This window comes from Rhinoderma darwinii, chromosome 3 (assembly GCF_050947455.1).
Source record: "Rhinoderma darwinii isolate aRhiDar2 chromosome 3, aRhiDar2.hap1, whole genome shotgun sequence".
NCBI classification, from domain to species: Eukaryota; Metazoa; Chordata; class Amphibia; order Anura; family Rhinodermatidae; genus Rhinoderma; species Rhinoderma darwinii.
The window spans coordinates 79201218-79225842 of record NC_134689.1 but is presented as its reverse complement, the minus strand read 5'-3'; the positions used below and the strand labels follow the sequence as shown (position 1 = coordinate 79225842).

Here is a 24625-nt window from a genome sequence, read left to right as displayed (position 1 = left end):
GGAATTTTTCTAGGGGTATAGTGAGCATTTAGATCCCATGGGTCTTTTGCAGAATTTATTAGAATTAGGCCGTGAAAATTAATATCACAATTTTTTTCCACTAAAATGTTGCATTTTCTCATTTTCACAAGGGATAAAGGGGAAAAAAAACAACCAATTTTTGTAAAGCAATTTCTCCCGAGTACGATCAAAGTTTTTTTCATTAGAAATGAATTAACCCTTTCAGGACTGATCCATTTTTTGCTTTCTTATTTTCGTTTTTCACTCCCCGCATTCCAAGAGCCATAACTTTTTTCAGTAGAGTAATGTGAGGGCTTATTTCTTGCGGGAGGAATTGTAGTTTCTATTGACACCATTTAAAGTACCATAAAATGTACTGGGAAACTGAAAAAAAAATATTTGCGGGCTGATATAGGAAAAAAATATGATTCAATTTTTTGGGGTTTTCGTTTTTACAGCTTTCACCGTGCGGTAAAAACGAAAGCTACAGCGATTTTGGCGGTTTAAATTATTTACGTTTTTTATGGTGTTCACCGTGAGAGTTAAATAATGGTATATTGTAATAGTTCGGCCTTTTACGGACATAGCGATACTAATTTTGTTTATTTTTTTACATTACTTTAGAAGAAAAATGAGAAAAGTTTTTTTTTTAACTTTAAACTTTTTTCTTTCTCACTACTAATAACTTTAATTCTTCGACACATTTTATTAGTCCCCTTAGGGGACTTGAACCAGCGATCATTGGATCTCTGGTATAATATACTGCAATACTAATGTATTGCAGTATATTGTTATTTTTACAGGCTTCTATAACCGCACAATCGCTGTTCCTGTTTGTTAGTTAGTCCTGGGTGTCCTGGGTGTCAGGGGTAATACACAGCCGACACCTGCAGCACGTGGGCCCGCTCCATACATCACCCCCGCACCATGACGTTCTATTAAGTCATAGTGCTCAGAAGGGTTAATGCACAGCGGATGGTGTGAATATTACAATTTTCCACTAATGTGCCATTTTAGTGCATAATATGTTGTGCCCAGTTTGTGCCACTGAAGACAAATACCTCATAAAACGTTAAGCGGGTTCTCTCGGGTTTGGCGATGCCATTTATGTGCACGCTGCAGTGCTCAGAAGGGAGTGCCATTTTGCTTTTGGAGTGCAGATTTTGCTTGGTAGTAGCTCTGTGTGGGGTTTGCTGGTATTTCATTTTTTTTTTTTTTAAACAATAAAGTTTTATTGAATTTTTCAAAGTTTTTTACAAATCAAGTTACAAACTGATGACCTCTTTTATGCTCTGATGTTCTCCTCACAGATTACATATGCCCCCACATTATAAAATGAAATATCAGGTTTCAGAAAGGCCTCTCCTGGTATTTCATTTTATAATGTGGGGGTATATGTAATCTGTGCGGAGAACATCAGGGCATAATAAGAGGGTATAATAATGCGGTAAATAAATAATAATTCATAGAGGTGTGGCCGGTGTCGCACTGATAAATGGTGCCAGATCTTATCCGATTTTGGAACACTGCACATTTTGCATCGCCATATTCTGAGAACCAGAACTTTTTTATTTTTTCACCACCGGAGCTGCGTGAGGGCTTATTTGTTGCGGGGCAATCTGTACTTTTCATTGGTACCATTTTGGGGTACATGCAATTTTTTTTGATCACTTTTTATTCCATTTTTTTGCAAGCCGGGTGACCAAAAACAAGCAATTCTGACAATGATTTTTAGTTTATTTTTTGTGGCGTTCACCGTTCTTTATAAATGAAAATTTTACTTTATTCTGCGGGTCGGTAAAATTACAGTGATACCATATGTATATAGTTTTTTTTCATGTTTTGCAGCGTTTGCGCAATAAAATCACTTTTTTATAAAATAATTTATTTTCTGTGTCACCATATTCTGAGAGCCATAACTTTTCTATTTTTTAGTCAAAATAGCTGTGTAAGGCCTTGTTTTTTGCGGGACAGGTTGTAGTTTTTAACAGTACATGCGACTTATTGATCACTTTTATTCTCTATTTTGGGAGGGGTGGTGACCAAAAAATAGCGATTCTGGTGTCGTTTTTTATTGATTTTTTTTGGGGGTGTTCATCGTGCAGGAAAAATAACATTATAGTTTTATAGGTAGGGTCGTTACAAACGCGGTGATACCAAATATGTGTACTTTTTTTAACGTGTTCATTTTTTTCCTATAATGAAATTCTTATTATAGGAAAAAAAGCATTTTTTGTTTATGTCACTTATAACTTATTTTTACACTTTTTTATTACTTTTTTTACTTGTCCCACTAGGGGACATTTAGCTTTGATCGCTGCTAGAGTACATTACACTACCTACGTAGTGTAATGCATTCCAACTGTCATTGTGACGTGACAGTCACACTGACAGGAAGCCTAGGAGGACCGGCCGGAGGCTGCTCCTCCGAGGCTTCCGTACATGGCGACCCGGGGGTCATTGTCTGGCTTCCGATTGCCACGACAAGCATCGGCATCCCCCACTTCGTGGGGGCTGCCGATGTGCTTCAAACCCCTTAAATGTGGCAATCGCAATAGTCGCTGCATTTATGGGGTTAATTGACTAAATCAGCGGCGATGGTCCGCTGACCGGCAAGACTGGAGTGTCATCTGTCGGGGACCTCGTCGGAACTACTCCGCAACTGTACGTCCTGATGCGGGAAGCAAGCCCTCTGCAGGACGTACAGTTGCGGCGCAGCGCGTGAAGAGGTTAAGCAACTAAATTGTGTCAACCGTTGTTGATTTACCGCAACATACAATCTAGCAAATAGAACAAAATAGAAAAGGATGCCAGGTATAGGACACCCTCTTGTCAGAGAGTTCAGTGCCATCATTGTGGTGGCCAATTCTTAGGGTATGTGCACACGACCTATTTTCAGACGTAATGGAGGCGTTTTACGCCTCGAATTACGCCTGAAAAGACGGCTCCAATACGTCGGCAAACATCTGCCCATTGCTTGCAATGGGTCTTACGATGTTCTGTTCAGACGAGGTGTAATTTTACGCGTCGCTGTCAAAAGACGGCATGTAAAATTACGCTCGCGTCAAAGAAGTGCAGGACACTTCTTGGGCCGTTTTGGAGCCGTTTTTCATTGACTCCAATGAAGAACAGCTCCAATTACATCCGCGAAAAATGTGAGTACATGCAAAAACGTCTGAAATTCAGGAGCAGTTTTCACCTGAAAACAGCTCTGTAATTTCAGACGTATTTTGCGTTGCCGTGTGAACATACCCTTAGAGTGAAATTAACAGCAAAAATGATGTCATGCATACACATTACTCTAACAAAAACGATTTTGCTGAAACTAAAAAAAATAAAAATATTTGTGTTTCCTTTTCTTTTACGTAAATGTCTATGGACAGCAGTTTGGATAACTTATGGAAACATTTTAACATACACACATAGCAAACATAAGATTCGGCATGTCTCAAAATTCTAAAACGGAAAATCCTAATTGTATTCTTTTTTTTTTTTAACTGCCACGTGTTGGTCGAATTTAAGTGTGAACGCAACATATTCTCTTTGCAGCAGTCCACAAACAGGGCTGCCTGGCATAATGTTTGTGCTATCAACATTCATCTAAGGAACAAATGGTCTCTCTTATTAACATGGAAGGCCACAAACGCAGAATTTATCAACAAGGGATGCCTGCTCGAGAAATGCCATGGACAAGAAATAGGAAGTATAGAACACATATTGTAACATTTTGTACGCTCAGATTAAAATCTTTTTGTTTTGTTTGTTTGGCTTAATCGGATTTTGGTTGGATCTAACTGCAGTACAATGCAATTCGACAAATTGTATAAACCAACTGCTGGATCATGAAGTTATCTGGAAGCCATCTGCTCATTAAGGTGTCTGCTGTTAACTAAATATTTCAAGAATTTGGAACCCAGACAAGCTGAACAAGTGATACTTACAGCACTCGTAGAGACTTCAAGCCATTAAATGCATGAACCGGGATGCACCTCAGACGGTTGTAGCTCAAAATCCTGCAAGAATTGTCAGGAAAATTTTTACCACTTCATTTACACAATAAGCGCTACATAACCACTTTAGAGAATGCAATCTTTATCTTTTGTCTTAAAAAGCTACAGCCAAATCTACAACAGATGAGGGCAACCCCTGGAAATCTGAAAATCAGAAGGGAAGGGTGGCTCAGTATGTCGCAGGTTTGGCTATCAACATTAGCGCAAATTCTTTTAAGCCTGCAGAATATCGCTGGGGTCGGCAACCGGATTGTCAAAGAAGAAATATGAAAGTTGTTTGAAAGCCGCAATCACACACACTAATAAAGCCCTAAAAAACTTTTACTTTCCATTCCATCCAAATGATATTGGTTAGTAGATAAAGCTCAAACAGTAATGTCCACGAACATTACCATAGTATAAAAACACGTATGGACAGGTTTACAGAGAGTTCTTATCTATTTTCCTGTGTAAACATAATGGACATGAATTCAAGTATACAAATAAGCTTAACAAATATAAAGGCTTTAACGTACGGAACTGTAGATCTCAATACTCACAGTGTAGATAAGTGGGTCATGTTGCTGAAGGTGTAGTTGGACAGAACGCTGAAGCTGTTGTTGCTTAGATCTCTAAATAATATAAATATGACATATATACATATGATTAACCTGTGTCGAACATCATTGCTAAAGTAATAAATCAGACTATTCATGTAAAAATGATTTTCTGAAGGTTTTTTTGGCCGATTATTGCATGATAATTCCACCTTAGTCCGAGAGGCCAGTGAATTAAAGCTCAGTCAGATGCCATTTGTATGAGCTATTCTCTCCTAGAAGTAATATCTCTATAGGAGAAAAGCTCCATCTATATGGCATGTGATCTAGCATGCCACGATATTTACTTTTGTCGGATTTGTCACCATATGAAATCAGAGGCATAAGGAGGTACAGTAAGGGTATGTGCACACAGTTAATTTTCAAACGTTTTTTGGGCTGTAAACAGCCGAAAAACGGCTGAACAATCGGAAGCAGAATGCCTCCTAACATCTGCCCATTGATTTCAATGGGAAAAACGGCGTTCTGTTCAGATGGAGCATTTTTTTACGCGGCCGTTTTGAAAAATGGCCATGTAAAAACCGTCCGCGAAAAAGTTCATGTCGCTTCTTGAGCCATTTTTTGAGCCGTTTTTCATTGACTCTATAGAAAAACAGCTCCAAAAACGGCCGCAAAAACCGCAAGTGGCTTAAAAAACTTCTGAAAATCAGGAGCTCCGTATTTTCAAACGTTTTTGATTTTGTGTGTGCACATACCCTAAAGGCCATGCACTAAAACAGGAGCCATATTACGCCTCCTTACAAAACGGAGCTATAATAGGGCTGTGTGCATGAAGTTAATGTATAGAAATATTATTTTAGAAAAGGAAATCATAAAAAAATTTATAGACTTTGGGGGGTAATTTTTCTAGTTTTCTGGAGTAGAGAAGTCTGAAATAGCGCAAAAACTTGCTTTTTTTGGCGCAACAATGTTGTGACATTTCTATTTTTTACGCAACCTCTGATACTTTTCAAAAAAGTGGGCGGAGTTTAGCAAAATGGGCAGGCCAAGAGGCAAGAAATACAGATAGTTGTTTGGAGACCCCTCACTGAAAAAACATGATATTACATGATGAAAATTCATAATCTACATCTTGTAAACACGCACCATTATCTGTCGAATCATGGCCCTACATACGCACATATCTCCTCTATATTAGTAGCATATAGCAGAGTGCTAATTGTTTTCTGTGCAAAATATACCTAGTGACTAAAGGGTTAATCAATCATTATTCCCAACTTGCGCTACATGCGGATGTATGTACAGAGCAGGCTACTCGTAAAGATAAGCGGTGCAAGGATAGCAGAAAGAAATAATACTTACATTAGCGTTAGGTGCTTGAAACCAGAGATTTCTTTTGGCACTGATGTTAAATGGTTTCCTTCCAAATATCTAAATAAAAGATCATTTTTACATGAGACTGGTTCAGACAATATAAAGGGTTTGAATGCAAAAAAAAAAAAAAACAACACTAAGAGCTGGCACTGCTTCCTGAAACCAGGGCAGAGAAAGAATGGACAGCTAATAACTACTGTTCCATCAATGGAAAGGGGAGCTCTTCCCTGCTGAAAGGGTCTTGTATTTGGCCAATGTAAGTACCAGGGGGATAATGGTTTTGACATAGTGCCGATACTGTAATTTTTGTTTTGGCATTGAAAAGTTTTGGACATCTCGTATTCACAAATTCAAAGCTGACCCAATATGCTGTGGTTGTAAGCGGGCTCCATTTCAGCTGGAGTAAATGGAGAGTTCAGGTTCCCTCTGCTAAAGCCAACGCCTTAAGGAGCTGCTTTATATGCAGAATGATTCATGATTTTTACTACATATTCTTATTCGTTTTGAACAAATGTTCAAGGCTTCTCACATAAAGTCTAGATATACACTAGATATATAGATTAAGTTGCTGCTACTCTAAGCGCTGGATGTGTATGTCTACAATTAAATACTCTTTTCGTCACAGTGACATTGACATATAACATACATATACAAATTACTCAAATTCCTATATAACAAGTCAAAAAGTATGTAAATGAATTCTTACAAACAAGGATGTTGGTAAATAAATGACTAACATCCTTATTGTTACTTTTCTTATACTTTTACATACTTTATTGCCCCTTTCTGTACTTCTCTCATTATTACATCAGGCTGCATCAGAAATTCTCATTTTAGCATTATTTCCTTCTAGGCACACATATAGCATTATGGTCACACCAACTAACCAACCTTTAATGATGGCTATTGGCAAAAAAAAAGTTACATCTGGCATTTTATGTTCCCTTTTTATGAGTTAAATCCAAATTAAAACACTCAACTGTTTTTCCTTTTACTTCTGTTAAACATTGTGCAGAAATATTTTTATTACAAGCAGGGATGTGAAAAATAAAATGACCTTATTCAATTAGTTATTAAATGGTTAATTAAAAAAAAAAAAAAAGAGCTTCACCCGAATACCAATTCTGATTATCAGTGTGTATTAACATCGGCATGAGGTGTACTTTTGGTAGTATGGAATAGCACTACATTATGATCAAGAGTTACTATGTAAAATGTGATCACAACAAGAAAATAAATATAAACAATCAGGGGACACATATCCAAACTATGCAACGGGAAGTGGAGGAGAAGCCAAGCAGGATGAAGCCTGTATATTTATTTATTAGTTATTCATTTGATTGTTTTATATAGCGGCAACATATTTTTCACAGGGTCTCTGAAAAATGAAGGCTGAAATGATAAGTACACGGCTCTAGACATTAATAAAGAAAGGTGCACATTATTTCAATGGGGAAGACAGCTGCTTTCAATCAGTGAACGGGGGTCATAGAATTCCTGTTCTCCTGAAAAGTGAGGATCCCAGAGGTGGGACCCGCACCTATCTAATATTTATGTCATATCCTATGCATATGCAAAAAAATGTGGAAGATAGGAATACCCATTTAAAGTATAATAGTAATTTTGCTCTTTCTAAAGGGTACTTATAATTTAGTTTTTTATCTATATAAATTTGTGCATTGATTAAAGTCAAGTGAATGGGAGAAGGCTGTAATACTGTGAACTGCCACTACAAGTGTGTCAGTGTTTCACAGTACTGAGCAGGTAAGAAATGAAGGAGAAGAAGTGCTCTCACGATCACCACAGCCCTTTCAAAACAGCTGATCGGCGGGGGTGCCGTGAACCAGACCCCTACCCATCACAAATGGACGGCCTATCCTGAGAATAGGCCTTCACTATTTCTTTTCACTGGAAAAGACCTTTAATTTCTTAACTCACACTGTTATGGTTTGAGCTCAGGTTTTCTGTTACAGAGCACAGAATTCCCTGTGTCTTTTCACACAAAACTTATCGTTAGATGATACTATTCGGTCGACTGCCACCACCAGGGACTATTAAGGAGCTTACTGAAGACAGATTTATTATTGAGATAAATGGAAACTTTATAAATCTGTCTCCACTTAGCTCCCCCTAGTGGAGGCTGCAGGCCAGAATTTTATCATCTAACTCTATAGCAGTGTAATGTCAAAATATAGTTTGAAACTTCATCTTCATTATGAAAATAATAATAATAATTATTACTACTACTTTAAAAAGGAGAAATGTGGAAAGATTATAAAAAACGAGTTTTAGTGGATTATTTCTTTCACTAAGAAGATTTTTGTCAAGATAAAACAAGAAAATACCTTCAGGATTAGTTTTTGCCCTGTATATTGTATTTTAATTGAATTTGAGGAAACAGTTCAACATGGTACTGATCCGGTGGTCATTGGTAAATCTGATCTAGCTACAGTTTTAAAGTATCCATAACACATTTTTATTCTTCCATCCATTATTATTTTCTAACATGAAAATAAAAATATAGAGTGAACTGAAATCTAATTAAACCTGTAAGATTATTCCTATTTGCTTATTCAAGAAAATGAGAGATACTGATCTTACTGAATGGCTTCAAACAAGAGAACCTCTGGATAGCATTAGTGGAGAATCCCATGGGACGAAGAAGCAAGAAGGTAAACTTTATATTCATATATTCACTGAGGTGAAGACAGGAAATTGGAAAATCTATTTTGCTGCTGTTAGAAAGCATGTGATCTTAATTTCCCCATGAGCACAGAATGGCACCAGATCTGCTAGAATTTTAAGCAACCGTTTTTACCAGGGCATTTTAAATGCAGGGTAAAAATCTTGTCCTTAATATTCCCTGATAACATCAGTTGTTTAGCAAACATTATTACAGAAGCGGAGACTACGTATTTATGCCTTTTCCACTCACATTTTAAAATGCAAAACAGTTCATATTAGAAATATGGTTATATACTATTTTATAGACATACCAAGTACTATATAGGGCATAACTAATATTTTTGAAGGGCTAACTACCAGATAGGGGATCTAACTACTATATGGGGCACCTATCTACTATATAGGGAGGGTAATTACTATATGGGGACACCTATTTACTATATTGGAGGCAAAACTACTATATGAGGGCCTAACTACTATATGGGGCTTAAAAAAAGGACTACTACTGTGTGGGGGGCACAAAGGGGGCATAACTACTTTTGCGGTGGCACTATTACTGTTTGGTAGGCACTATTACTGTGTTGGGCACTAAAGGAAATACTATTTCAGAGTGGGGTCTAAAGTGAGGCACTATTACGGTTTAGGAATAGGTGGGGAGGAACTGTTAAGTAGCCAAAGATGTCTGTGTATCAAATTTTGCAGAGACGAATAGTGGATGGAAGAAATAATCATAACGGTCTGAAACGGATGAAGAAAAAAAGATAAAGTGAACAACTACAACCAGAGAAGATGCGTCCTGTTAATCACACACATATAACTGTACTGTTGATACTGTTGTACTTGTGATAATATCTGTCTTTGTATAGTGTTTTTTATTCAGTAACCGTATTGTGGTATTATTCAGTCACTATGTAGTGGTAATGAACGAATTTCCAAAAAGAATCGGCTCTGAAATTAGTTTCAGTCCAAATAAATTTTCCACAAATCGCAAGTCCCCTGATAGCCCTGTCAGACTCAGAGTCAAACAAGGCAATCGGAGCACTTGCGATTCCATGTTAAAAAAAACATATTCAACACCTCCCCCTGTTTTCCGTAGCGTCGCATCCCTGCCGACAGGTGAGATGACGTGGCTGTCCCATGTCATTGCTGCAGCCAATTACAGGCTGCAGCAGTCAGATGGGACAGCTACGTCATGGTGTGATTTTGTCCCATGTGACCGCTAAAGCCTGTGATTGGCTGCAGCGATCACATGGGGCAGCTTCGTAATTTTACCTGCCAGTAGGGACGCATTGCTACGGAAGACCAGGGAAGGTGGGGAGTATGGTATTAAGACCAGGGAAGGTGGGGAGTATGGTATTATTTTTTTAATCTCCCCTTCTCCGCTTTTTTCTCTATAATCAGCAAAATAGCGGCCGGTGCTTGTCGGTGGCCACCATTTTGACGATAGGTGCTCTTCGAACCACAAAAGTTTTTGCTTTCGGCAAGCACGAAACTTTTGGGAAATTCAGACTGAATTTGATTAGTGTCTAATTGGTTCACTCATCTCTAGTAATAATATGTAGTTATGGTGTGGTGGTATTATTCAGTAACAGTATGGTGGTATTGTTCAGTCACTATGAGGTGGTAACGTGTAGTCCTGGTGTGGAAATATTATTCAGTAACCATATGGTGGTATTATTAAGTCAACATGTGGCAGTAATAAGTGGTCATGGTGTGGTGGTATTATTCAGTAATAGTATGGTGGTATTGTTTAGTCACTGTCTGGTGGTAACGTGTAGTCTTGGTGTGTAAGAATTATTCAGTAACCGTATGGTGGTATTATTCAGTCAACATGTGACAGTAATAAGTGGTCATGGTGTGGTGGTGTTGTTTGTCCCTTGTACATTGATAATATTGGCCTTGGTATACTGGGTTTTGTTCAGTACCAGTATAGTGATATTTTTCTCTTGTATTGTGGTATTATTGTCTTATTGCTATGTTGTCTTTGAGACTCGCAAGTTGTCGAAAACCCCTTTATTGCCACAAATTGTAATACCTCTTTAGAACATCATAATTTATAATACAATAGTAAAATATATATGAAAAATCCATATTAAGCAGTTCTGTGTTTCTCTTTCTATGTGCTATAATTAGTATATGCAGAGTTAAATTGACCTGTATAAACAAGTCCCACAAACGGAGTGTTTTTTAGCCTGTTATCTGCTGAATGCCGAAGACTTCCCATGCAAGGAAATTGCATTTGACATTTGATTACTGTGTGCAATTTATATAATGATCTGCTTTCACATCATACTTTATTATTACAAACACAATGTTTTGCCATATGAAAATAAATAAAACCTGGTAACTTATTGCTTATTATGAAATTTCTATGTGTCTTATTCTTCACCATTAATATTTTATGTTGCAGGAAAAGGTACATTTTGGATGATTACGTCCAAACACAATGGACAATGCCATAACATACTAATCTAGAATACAGAAGGCTAAGGGCTAAACCTTTCAGAAGAAACGTATAAGAAGGCATTAGTGTACTTTTTTTTTTTTTAATATATCTATTTTATGAGATTCTGATGACAGCATATTCTGTTTCTGATTTCTGTCAGGTTCAGTGTTGTCATGGGGACTTTGTGTGGAACCATCTACGGCAATGTTCACACATACATATATACATATCTGCAACTATTAAAGCTAGCTAGGCTGAAGATATTGACTTAGATTGTCATTTGAATCCATATAAAAAGTCTCCATGAGAACACTGCACCTGAGAGAAATCAGAATAGAATATGTTATCCTCGTGCGGTCAACACAATTTGGAAGTAGTGCAGCCCTTGGGCATTGGGTCTGTAACTTCAAGTAATTGTATATCAGTATAGAAGACATTATTAACAAGTTTTCATATTTTAATGTATACTAATACTTGCACTTTTTTTAATTTTTGAAATAATTTAATGAAGTTTTACCAGTATTTAACATTCACAAACATTAATGAAGTTAAGAGGGGGGAGAGGAACATACTCTTATAAACTATTCAATGCCACATTCTGCTCATTATATTTGGGTCTTAATAATGCTTCTCAAGTGTGTTGGTTACCATACCTTCTGACAGCAGACTTACGCAGACACTTAAGTGAGAAAAACAGGTCTCACAACCCCATGGGTGATCTATTTTCTTGGTAATGCTGTAGCACTATATGATTATTACTATGTTAAGATAAAAGGCAGATCCTATTCAATTGAATGTGCAGCTACCTTGTCTTTTTTCCCTCCCCATTAATAACAATTCTGTGTGGGTTCTATATGTATTGGCTAATAAATGTAGAAAAAAAAGCATAAAAAAATGTAATAATATAAAAATGTGTAGTAACGCCATACATACAAAAACCTGTTACTACTTAGTACTTATGCCATACTTACAGCTCAGTCACATCTTTTGGGATGTTTTTAGGGAGAGATCTCAATCCTTTGTTACCACACCGAACCACAGAGTCCATGCAAGTGCACTGTTCAGGGCAGCGTAATGTAGGCAGACAGCTGCTTTCCTCATTGCCTGGTAGCAAATGTAAAGATATGTTTCATTAAAGCAAGCGCTTATGAAAATTACTCATAGCAGTTGTATTGTTATTACTGTAGCTATTGTTACATAATGTATATGGACATATAGAAAGTTCACAATCAGAGAAACTAAATGAATGATGTGATGAATGTGAAATCTGTTCATGGCTCACTAAAATAACATTAATAACAATGTGCGAGCTTTCGGGAACATCCAATGTTAAGAGGTTTGCCATCCAAAAAGACCACAGACCCCAAAACACCTTATAACACAATAGGAAATATCCTGTATATGGAGTGTGATATGGAAATGTAATGATTACCAACATTTATTTGACATTTTTCTAATCTTTTGACCTCCCCTGGAAGGAAAACCTTAGTTCTGTACTAGTGAGCAAGCATGTTAACAAGCAAGATTCCAGTCATCTTCTAAGCGTGTTAGAAATTTGCAGTTTTGGATGGCATACTCCATAACGGCTACTGAACATTTTCTAGCTGGTTTAGTTTTTGTTAGATTATATAGATTATATAGTACTTCGCCTTTATTAGTTAGATTTATATTGCCATAAAGCGTAAACTATTTACAAGCTCTATAAAATATATTTATCTTCACATGCTCTTCATCCTTAGCAGCTGATTAAGAATCCTAAGAATCGTGGAACTTCATCAGCTGGTAAGGGTGAGCATTTATTATAATAATTATTAATATTTATTCTGAAGCGCCATTAATTCCTGGGCTGCTGTACAAATGGAAAAAAAGGTTAAAGTAGAGACAATAAAAACAAGAAGTACACATGAGCTTAAAGAGGATCTATCTTGGGGAAACAATATGGATTTTATTTGAAAAATCGTTAGACCGTAAATAAAAATAATTATCAAAATATAACTAATAAAAAAAATAAGTTTTTCTGTGGCGGATGCAGAATATGTAAATAAGTCGTCCCCCGCAGGCTCCAAACATCCTGTCAAGCAGCTCCCATAAACCCTGGTGGCATACAGCATAAAGCAGCTCCTCTGATTAAAGAGGCTCTGTCACCAGATTTTGCAACCCCTATCTGCTATTGCAGCAGATAGGCGCTGCAATGTAGATTACAGTAACGTTTTTATTTTTAAAAAACGAGCATTTTTGGCCAAGTTATGACCATTTTCGTATTTATGCAAATGAGGCTTGTAAAAGTACAACTTGGCGTGTTGAAAAGTAAAAGTACAACTGGGCGTGTATTATGTGCGTACATCGGGGCGTGTTTACTACTTTTACTAGCTGGGCGTTCTGATGAGAAGTATCATCCACTTCTCTTCACAACGCCCAGCTTCTGGCAGTGCAGATCTGTGACGAAACTCACAGGTCCTGCATCGTGTCGGCACCAGAGGCTACAGTTGATTCTGCAGCAGCATCAGCATTTGCAGGTAAGTAGCTACATCGACTTACCTGCAAACGCCGATGCTGCTGCAGAATCATCTGTAGCCTCTGGTGCCGACACGATGCAGGACCTGTGAGTGACGTCACAGATCTGCACTGCCAGAAGCTGGGCGTTGTGAAGAGAAGTGGATGACACTTCTATACACAACGCCCAGCTAGTAAAAGTAGTAAACACGCCCCGATGTACACACATAATACACGCCCAGTTGTACTTTTACTTTTCAACACGCCCAGTTGTACTTTTGCAAGCCTCATTTGCATAAATACGAAAATGGTCATAACTTGGCCAAAAATGCTCGTTTTTTAAAAATAAAAACGTTACTGTAATCTACATTGCAGCGCCTATCTGCTGCAATAGCAGATAGGGGCTGCAAAATCTGGTGACAGAGCCTCTTTAAAGCCAGCGCTGTATATAGTATTTATATAAAAATTATCGATGGATCTATAACATACATATAATATATCGATAAGTGCCATATAAATACAATATACAGCGCTGTCTTTAGTCAGAGCCACAAGATTTTGCGATAAATAGCGAGATCTTGTGGCTTTACACTGCCGCCAGGGTCAATCGAAACACCGCTTAGGCATGACGGGAGCTGCTAGTCAGGAAGTCTGAAGCTGATCTCTGAGGTGAGTCAGCTAATTTACATATTTTGTGTGCACCATAAAAAGTCTTATTTTCAAAATTTTTGTTATCTTTTTACACATTTTTTTTTTGAGGAAGAACAATTTTTTTAAAATAAAATCTACATTGTTCCCCCCTTATAGGTCCTCTTCAATCAATGACAGAGTGGTACAAAAGGAGCGAGAACCCTGCCCGCAGGTGCTTACAATCTACAAGTGAACGGGAAAGGAGGTGTGATTCTTATGTAGCCTAATTTTTCTGCCTACTTTAAGGTAGCAGTAGACACCATACCACTAGCCAGGGCAGTAATTAGGAAACACTGGGCCCCATAGCTAACTTTTAAATGGGCCCCCCTCCCTTGGGTGCCACTCACAACTCACCCTTGTAGATAGTGCCCCACCCCTGTATATTGTGTCATACAGGTCCCTCCTGTAGATTGTGCCATACAGCCCCCTCCTGTAGATTGTGCTATACAGCCCCCCTGTACATAGGGCTATACAGTCTCCCCATACAGTGCTATACCGCCACCCCTGTAGACCGTGCTGTACAGCTCCCCCTGTAGACAGTGCTATACAACCCCCCTGTAGAAAGTGCTATACAGCCCCACCCTGTAGACAGTGTTATACAGCCCCACCCTGTAGACAGTGCTATACAGCCCCACCCTGTAGACAGTGCTATACAGCCCCACCCTGTTGACCGTGCTATACAGCCCCCCTTTAGACAGTGTTATACAGCCCCCCCTGTAGACAGGGCTATACAGTCTCCCCATACATTGCTATACAGCGCTCCCTGTAGACAGTGCTATACTTTCAAGTACCACTAAGAGGGACAACCGATGCGGCACGCAGCACAGCAATTTTTTTTCTTTTAAGTCACGCCTCTATACCCACCCAATCCCCGCCCATACACACCCGATTCAGCTCACACCGTATCATGCTCCCATAGTGCCTACCACACAGTATACCAAATAGCTGCCCCCACACAGTATAATGCCCCCACAGCTGCCACCATACAGTATACTGACCCATAGATGCCCCCATACAGTATAAAGCCAACACAGATGCCCCCATACAGTATAATGCCCACACAGATGCCCCCATACAGCATAATGCCCCATAGCTGCCCCCATGCAGCATAATGCCCCCATAGCTACCCCATACAGTATAATGCCCCCATAGCTGCCCCATACAGTATAATGCCCCATAGCTGCCCCATACAGTATAATGCCCCCATAGATGCCCCATACAGTATAATGCCCCCATAGCTGCCCTATACAGTATAATGCCCCCAAAGCTGCCCCCATACAGCATAATGCCCCCAAAGCTGCCCCCATACAGCATAATGCCCCCATGGGGTATAATGCCCCTAGGGTCAGTGCTCTTGTAGATAGTGACACAGTGCCCATGTAGATAGTTTCCCTATAAAGTGCCACAGTGTCTATGTAGAAAATGCCACACCCCCCTTGAAGATATCGCCAACCCCCCCATAGATAGAGCCATTGGGACTCCCTCTAGTAGCAGAATCCCCAGCCAGAGCATAGGCCAGGGATTCCGCTTCTAGAGAGAAGCCCTGATGTCACTGTCCATATATGGACAGTGACGTCAGTGGCTACTCCTTGAGCGGAACCCCCGTTGCCGACGCTCCAGGAGTCGTCCCTGACGTCAATGTTCATATATGGACAATGACCTCAGGGTTTTCCTCTAGGCGCGGCATCCCCAGCCGGATCGGCAACGGGAATTCCGCTCAAGGAGTAGCCACTGACGTCACTGTCCATTTATGGCGCTGTTCCCAGGGAGTCCTCGGCAAGCGGAGGAGCTCCCTCTGCTCCTCCACTCTGAACTAATTCTTAAGCAGGGAGAGGATTGTTCCCTGCTTCAGAATTAGTGGTTACTCCTGGAGCGTAAGCCCCGTTGCTGATGATCTGGCCGGGGATTCCGCTCCTAGAGGAAAACCTTGAGGTCACTGTCCATATATGGACATTGACGTTACGGGCTTCTCCTGGAGTGGAATTCCCGACCAGAGGCGGCAACGGGGATTCCGCTCAAGGAGTAGTCACTAACGTCACTGTCCATATATGGACAGTAACGTTAAGGGCTTCCCCGAGCACAGCGCTTAAAGTATCGCTGTGCCAAGGGATTACTCGGCAAGCGGAGGAGCTCCAACTGCTCCTCCGCTCTGAACTAATTCTGCAGCAGGAAGCTGATGGTTCGGAGCTGAATTGGGTTCAACTGTATCTGAGTCCTGAGGACGTAGGGCACAGATACTATTGAATGTGTGAGGCTCCGGCATGGGGGGGTCCATGCCGGCAGGTGGCTCGGGCCCCCACATGCCACGGGCCCCCATAGCAGCCACTATGGCTGCTACAGTGGTAGTTACGCCACTGCCACTAAAATCCAAATGATCGGGCCAATGAGCTACACCATAACACACATGCTATATTGTGTTCTAGCTGTGTAGACACATTATAGTGTGAAATGTTGTTAAGATTCCTTAGATGTATATCATATGTTTCCTTTACACTGTGATAGAATTCAGATTTCTGTAAAATTATCTAATGGATTTCGTTTTTTCAAGTCAATTTAAATTATTTAAAGGTCACCTATGTTGTGATTTAGATTGACTACTCTTGTTCTGGTGGGCTCTGTCAAAGCATTTCAGTTTCCTACTTACACAACCTGTTCCCCTTCCTTTTGTTAGTATCATGTTCTGAACACATGGTCGCAATTTGTTGTGTGTCAAAGGACAGAAGCATCTAGGTAAAACTATCCGAGTTCTCTTTTTCTATTGATGTGAACAAAAATTCTGTGAAAATGGTAACATGGAAACTTCTAAGAGCCCTGTTCAGCGTCTTACTAGCCCCTACTAAGCAGAAATAGGTGATTTCACTTCTAATCCTGAATTTAATATAAATTATATACATTTCAAAATGTAGTATAATTTTCACATATTTGTATCTTAATTTTATTTTAAGCTTGAATTTTCCTAGAAGTTTATATTGTCTTATTCTTTTACTGTTTCTGTTTGCTACCTTAAAAATCCCCCTTTTTAGGGCTCGCCAACAGTTCTATCTTAATAAATATTATACATTAACCTACTATATTTGAGCCTCACACACAAATTGTCCCTTTTATGGGCTCCTGCAAAAAATCCACCGCACCTATTCAAAAAGAAAGCTGAAAAGATAAACCCTTCTTATTACAAAAAAAAAAAAACATCTTTATTGGAAATCATTACATGTTAAAAAAATATATATAAAGCAAGTAATACAACACCAAGACTGAACACAGGTCTCTGGTCCATATCTGTTATTACAAGATTCACTCAAAGTTACACTATAAATAGTGGATAGTTAATACTCCAATCATTGCTACATAGTGTCAACTGCGTTCTACAAAGTGAGTCAGCAGCGAACAGAGTAAAATGTCAGGTATCCGTTACAGCGCATAGGTAAAAGACAATACAGAGCCTAGGGGCCAGCACCCCATATTGATCTCTTGGTTCTTTTATTAGTACGCACTATGTACTTTAGTTGTTCTTTAATGTGTTTGTATACCAAAAGCTCATGTAATGCACATAGCACAATATAAATTCATGAATATAAAGCAACTTCATAGAGCGAGCTTTATTTCAGCATTTTTAATAATCTGAAATGTTAGTAGCTTAAGGTTTGGAAGTGGAGAAAAATCACACTTACATTGACAATCAACACCAGAAATATTCAAGCATTGCAAATCTTGACCCACAATGGCCAATGTTTTTTGGTATAAAACAGAAGTAAACCTATAAAAGTAGGCCACACTTTTTTTTTATTCTGGATATATACTAAAATTAAAATATTAGATCAAGGGCTGCAAATTTCCATCTTTCTCATCTCATTTACAAAAATCACATATAACTGAAGTCACTTTATCTGGATTGGTCTGGTGTTCTGCACAGCATGGTTCGGTATTTACTTTCATGAAAAAAAAAATAGTAGGAAACTTTATCAGTGTATCTGAATCAAATAAACGTTCAGAAGGTGTATATTGCAGAAAAACACTTTCCTTATCTTGGATTTAAAAAAAAATAGAAATACAGAATACACACAGTATTTCAGAAAAACAAAAATAAAAAGGATCCATCGACAAACCCTTCTCCCTGCTATTGGAAAACAGTACCACGTTTAAATAGACTATGGGTTAACTTAACACCGCTCTATTTCTAGCACACGGTCTCACTAAAGACTAACCACGTGCAAGTAACGTAGTGCGACCAATATGTTCAGTTCCTATAAAACCTAAATACACCCTGATGATGCCTCACGTTCTTGGAAAAGGTTCTCAGCAGCCACCAAAACAGAAACAAAGTGCAATTCCAAGAAGAAAAGAACTGACTAAGACATAATGTTTTTGCCAAGCGAATAAGAAAACATCAGTGTTTTCCTCTGCATGTCACAAATTAAATGTTTAGTGCTGCTGTGTGGTTAAACGCTTCCACTAAAAATACAGGCCTTTTTTTGTAACTGATTATTGTATTGGATATGTTGCACAATATTGCCTTCACCTTTTACACGGGCCAATTATTGGGCAAGCGAGCATTCATTGCCCTGTGTATACAGGGCAACGATCAGACGATGAACTAGCAAACGCTCGAGGACCATAACAGAGTTAACTTGTTTGTTTCTTGGAAATTTCATGATTTATCTTACCATCGCATGTGAAGTCCTGAATGGCCACATCCTGAATAGGAATTTCCTTTAAGAAATATGGTTTTTGACAACGAGGATTTCCACTCACAACTCTCTTCTTCCTTAGCCACTTTCCAAGCCATGCCAGGTGACAATTACAATTGAAAGGATTGGATAGCAGGTTACTAAATTAAGGAAAGTACAGAATTAATTACATAAAAGTAAGGGTAAGGCCCCATGGGGCACGCTGTTCACGCAGTTGTCAAATTGCTTGTTAATGCCTGTGCGTTGTTGCGAGTAAAACGGCTGTTTACCTGCAAAATCGTGTTGCCATAAAGGACATTGCAACCGCGTCACTGCTGCCCCGTGGGGCCTTACCTAATGTTTATCTATTGCAAGGACACTGGCTTAAGGCATGACCAGTAATCTAAAAAAATATCTTATACAACACTTTTTAACATTTGTGCATAAGGTCTTCCTCATGTTGTAAGTAAATTTCCACAGTAGAATCTTTCCCATTGCAGCAAACGCAGCTCAAAATTGTCGTAAGAGTCTAGACCTGAGCATGGGAAGACAATTCCAGGGACAAGCAGTCCCCATCATTTAAAATTAGTAACAATGTGTTTCATTCATCATGCTAGACTGATATTAAATAAGACCTCCAGTGAAACATAACTTTCCATGTCTGCCTCCCCCACCTGACTGTATACCACACTCTACACTTCTTTTACGTATACTGTACTTAGGCTTCATTCACATCTGCTTCAGTGTTCCGTTTTGACGTTCCGTCTCAGCTTCCCGTCAGAATGGAACCCTGACGTAGATGTGAACGAAGCCTTACTTTTTTAAATGATGCATTGTCTGTGCTTTAAAAAACCCTCCATCTTGATTCTTAGATTTCCCCAGCTTTCTCTTCCTCTCTGCTTTGCGATCAATGCCATGATGCTTCAGCACATGATCACATGACCAGCTATGGACCATACCATTTCTGCATGCTGGGGGACACTCTGATTATCATTCTCTCTATATTCTTCTAAATAAGCTGAGAAACCACAGACAGGGAGGCTGCACTATATTCTTCTGCATTATACCTGTGTGACAGGAACCTGTCTAAGCTTCATTGGTAGCTGATAATAGAAGTTTCTGTCCCCCCCTGTGCAAAATTAGTGTGGTGCAGAAACTGCTGAAGCCTGTGATGGTCGACACATAGATCTCCATAGACTCAAGCAGAGAAAGCGTGCCACCGAGCCTGATTCACACTGCGGCTGAGCAACCATCCCAGTCTGATATATAGAGATAGAAGCAGCAAGAAAACTAACAGGCAAGAAACTGACACACGGAATACCATAATATTACACATGGGAAAGTTTCGTTTTGGCCCGAGTGTCCCCTTAGGGTATGTTCACACGTACACGTCCGATACGCCTGAAATTACGGAGCAGTTTTCAGGAGAAAACAGCTCCAGAATTTCAGACGTAAAGGCAAGTGCAGGCGTTTTTCGCTGCGTCCATTACTGACGTAATTGGAGCTGTTTTTCTATGGAGTCAATGGAAAACTGCTCCAATTACGTCCCAAGAAGTGACAGGCACTTCTTTGACACGGGCGTCTTTTTTGACAGCGGCACGTAAAAAAAATGACCGTCGGCACAGAACATCGTAAAGCCCATTCAAATGAATGGGCAGATGTTTGCCAACGCATTGGAGCCGTATTTTCGGACGTAATTCGAGGTTAAAACGCCCGAATTACGTCCGTAAATAGGGTGTGTGAACCCAGCCTTAAAGGGGTTCTATTGATTTTAAAGGTGGCACCAGCAGACTTAGTATGCCTAGTAATTATTCACTAGGGAGATCTTCACATTCTCTGATGAATATTCATTAACAACGCTGGTTATTAAAGTGAACCTTTCACTAGCCCATACATGTTATAGGCACTGCTGCACAGACCCTGGGGCACTTTAAACTACCTGTTTAGCCTCCTCTGTTTGAGATATCGGTGCCGTTATTATTGGCGCCCGATATGTAAATTACCCCCTGTACTGTCAGTGGCGCGTTTATTTTCATGGAAAGGGCAGGGGTGTGGTACTTATCGCTCTGACACTGTCCAATCAGCTTTAGACAGTGTCAGAGCGGCTTGTGCTGTGTGATCCCTCTCACGAGATAACCTGATCAGGATTGCCAACTGTCTGTAAATTCCTGAACAGTCTGTAGAAATAGGGGATTTTCTTCCAGTGTCCGTAAAAACAAATTGATACGTCAGTTGTTTTTTTTTTCTTTTTAGAGTTGGAGGAGCATGTAGAAATTATTGGAATTGGAATTATTACAATTTTATGGTTCACAATAAATGCAGCTATTGCATTCATATCACTGTTCTCAGCTATAAACAGATATCCCTTTTCATCTTTATGATTTATTATGGTTTCCCAATTTGTCTTTGTGATTTTTGGATACATTGTGCAGAAAAATAAAAAATCCAGTCCCATGTTATGCCAGATTTTGACAACAACCAATAAATTTTCGTAGGTATAACGTCTAATCACAAAAGACATACATACTATACTTAAAAATATGTACAATTGCTGATAAGAATTTAGCATCTAGTATAGAAAATATTTGTCAGATGCTAATCTCATTACAATGAAATACTTTCACTTGACCTTATTTTTGTATACGGCTTTGAAAGCAGTTGTCATAGAAACAGCTTGTAAGTAAACTCTTCCCTTTGTGGTCATCGGCATCTACAATCACTATATACACTCAGAATCCACCTATAAAATGTTTCAAAATACCTTGAGCAGAGAGTAGGTAAAATACAGCTTCAAAAGGTCCCTTTCATTATCAATTGGAACAATTTAAGCCATATTTATAGTGACAACCTTATACAGCTATGTCGATACAAAAATAAAAAAGTTATAGCTGTTTGAATGAGACGATGGAAAAGCTTGAAAAAATGGCTTGGTCATTATGGTCTAAAATAGGCTGGTCATTAAGGGGTTAAAAAGGGGCTAGATGGTTATTTACTGACAAATAATCTACCAATGAATGACGGGTAATTTATTGAGAAAGGTTGGACTTGATGTACCCGTGTCTTTTTTTCAACTGATGTAACTATGAATAATAAAAGTATAATTGTTTATTCCAGTTCTTTAAATAATTAATTCATTTCTATTGGGATTGTTATTGTGTCTTTGTTGTTATCAATTTGCATCCATTTCCATCCTGGTCTGTGATGTTTTTACAGGAGCAGTGCTGGGTAGTGCATTTCTGTGTAATGTAATTCTATGAGTTTTTGCTATCTTTTGCTATAGCTATTGCATCCAATTATAAACCCTTAAAAAGTAACAAAAAATGTATGACAGCTGATCCGAATCTTTTAAAAACAGATGAAACAAATGACAAGGTTAAAGATTAGGTCAGTTATTACCATCTATTTTGATCCATGGAAATAAAAACTAAAATGGCACCATGCAGTGTGAATATGCCCTAAATGGTTTAATGCAGTATTTTACCACCACAATTTTATGGTATATGCAAATATAAATATAAGATAAAAAGTTAGACAAATAACATATAAGTAAGGTCCAATATAATTTTCATTGTCAATAATGAAGTAGCCTCAATTTTTGGTAAATGGTCAGTACTTCAAAGAAAACTCTATTATGTTACCGCAGCCATGATTTATACAACTTTTCAATAATAATGATGTAGTAATTAAAAGTACGTACATTGTGGACAATGAAACCAAAGTATGAAATGCTCCAGGTGTGATAGTTGTAATGCGGTTATCATAAAGAGAAAGGAGTCTCACGGAGCTCAGCCCGGTGAATGTGTCATTATTGATGCAGGTCATTAAGTTGCTCCTTAGCATCCTATAAAAAAGAAGGAAAGGTTAAAAAGTTTTTATTGATCCAATGAGCAAGAAACATTGTGTGTAATGCGAATGTTTTAGACATGTTTGACATCCAACGAGAGCCAACATACGAGGAGACAAGTGGCAGTAGACAAAGGCAAGCAAGGAAAATGTATGGACCAAATGAATGATAAAAGTAAAACTACATACGAATTCCCTGTAATGTCTGTACAGTTTGTGTCTATCTGCTAGATGTGTGCACAGAGGGGGTTATGGATGTGTAGGTGCAATAATCCCTGGAGTATACATCTTTGCCATTTTATAATCGGTCGCATAATAAGTAACACCTTCACCCTGTTAAGAAAGGCAGATTGCAAGAAGTTCTCCATCATGTGTCACCTCTTTAAGGACTGTTAATGTTTGTTTTATGGTTTGTCTTATAATTCATTCATTATCTCAACCACTTCCAGCCAACAATCTTCACATGTGTTTGCACTGCATTGGTTTAGAAACAAAAGCCCTCCTGAATACATCCATATGTTGTTGTGTAGGTTCCCCAAGACTTTTTCCACAATCTTTCAAATATGTTGAGGAAACATTATACTTGTGTTATTTATTGCATGAAGAATGTTTACAATAAAACAAACACAAATGCTCTCAGACATATCAACACTGCTTCAACAGAACGTCACATATTCTGCCCACTCACAGCGTCTTGAGGCCTACAAGGCCTTTAAACATTCGTCCTTGTACGGACTCCAATTGATTTCCTGTCAGCATCAGCTCCTGCACCCCAGCAGCACCGTCAAAGCCGCCTTCACGGATATCTTTTATCTTATTGTTGCTTAGATTTCTGGAAAAGAGAAATCCTAAACATGAAATTATTTGAAGACGACAAAATATGTAAACATGGCAAGTTACATACAAGCACTGTAATGATTGAAATAAACATACATATACCAATGCATTCATTACCGCAGGGCTAACGGTTTCTTATTTCGAGACCTACTTTCTAGATTATGATAGGAAAAATATCAGAATCACTCAATTCAGCCGTGAAGACGCTTGAAAACACAGCAGGACTAGTAGTAAAAATTCTGCAGCTTCCCTGCTACCAGTCAGCAGAATACAGACTGTTTTACAGGCTGCAGTCTGTAGTCTACTGATGGTTTTCTGGTATGTGTTTCCAAATAGGGATTCGATAAGAGCAACAACAGAATCACTGCACAGGAAAATAAAAGTACTGCAAATATGAAAGTAGAGGAAAATAGTAGGATACAACAAACATTGCAAAGCACAGAATATCCCAGCATCTGGAAGTAAGCAGAAAGCTACTAAATTAGATAACGCGGCTCCACTTACATTTTCCGCAGGTTTGGCAACTTCTTGAATATTCCTGTACCTTCCAGGACAGAGATTTCATTGTCATTCAGACGCCTAATAAATAGAAACAGAGAACTCATAAGCTTACATGCATTATTCAATATGTACATTCACTCTTAATTCGTCTTGGTATTTTAATAGCTTGTCTTTCCCAAAAAGCTGTGGGTGGTTCGAAGAGATAGTGTGATGATACATAGCAAACAGTCAATGACTGATAAAGAATGACAAATGTAACATTACTTTCTAAATATGACATAAATGTGCCGAAACATAGCAGCTCTTCACTTTGGCTCAAAGTGGCATATGGAAAAAGACAACCCTTGAAGCTTTTGTTCCTTGCTTCAACCACCATTTTACATTATACACATCGTTTGCACCTGCATTAAGTGCCTGTTGGTTCATGTAAAGGACAAACACTTCAGTATTATTTAAAAGCCCATTTATCACACACTAACACTTTACTGACCAGCCAATTTTAGGCCTTGAAGGGATTGTCTAGTCATAAGAAATTGATGGCCTAGC

The 24625-nt window shown here is 38.7% G+C and overlaps 1 protein-coding gene across 1 annotated transcript in view; it reads right to left on the bottom strand.

Annotated features, from left to right (window-relative positions):
* SLIT3 (slit guidance ligand 3) overlaps positions 1-24625 on the bottom strand; it is a 761836-nt gene that overhangs the window by 104357 nt on the left and 632854 nt on the right. Inside the window, exons 16-23 of the mRNA XM_075856411.1 lie at positions 24083-24157; positions 23430-23573; positions 22596-22739; positions 18896-19059; positions 12023-12155; positions 5909-5977; positions 4550-4621; positions 3942-4013 (exon numbers count right to left, since the gene is read on the bottom strand). Coding sequence (XP_075712526.1) covers positions 3942-4013; positions 4550-4621; positions 5909-5977; positions 12023-12155; positions 18896-19059; positions 22596-22739; positions 23430-23573; positions 24083-24157 — 873 coding nt within the window. The remainder of the gene's footprint in view (positions 1-3941; positions 4014-4549; positions 4622-5908; positions 5978-12022; positions 12156-18895; positions 19060-22595; positions 22740-23429; positions 23574-24082; positions 24158-24625) is intronic.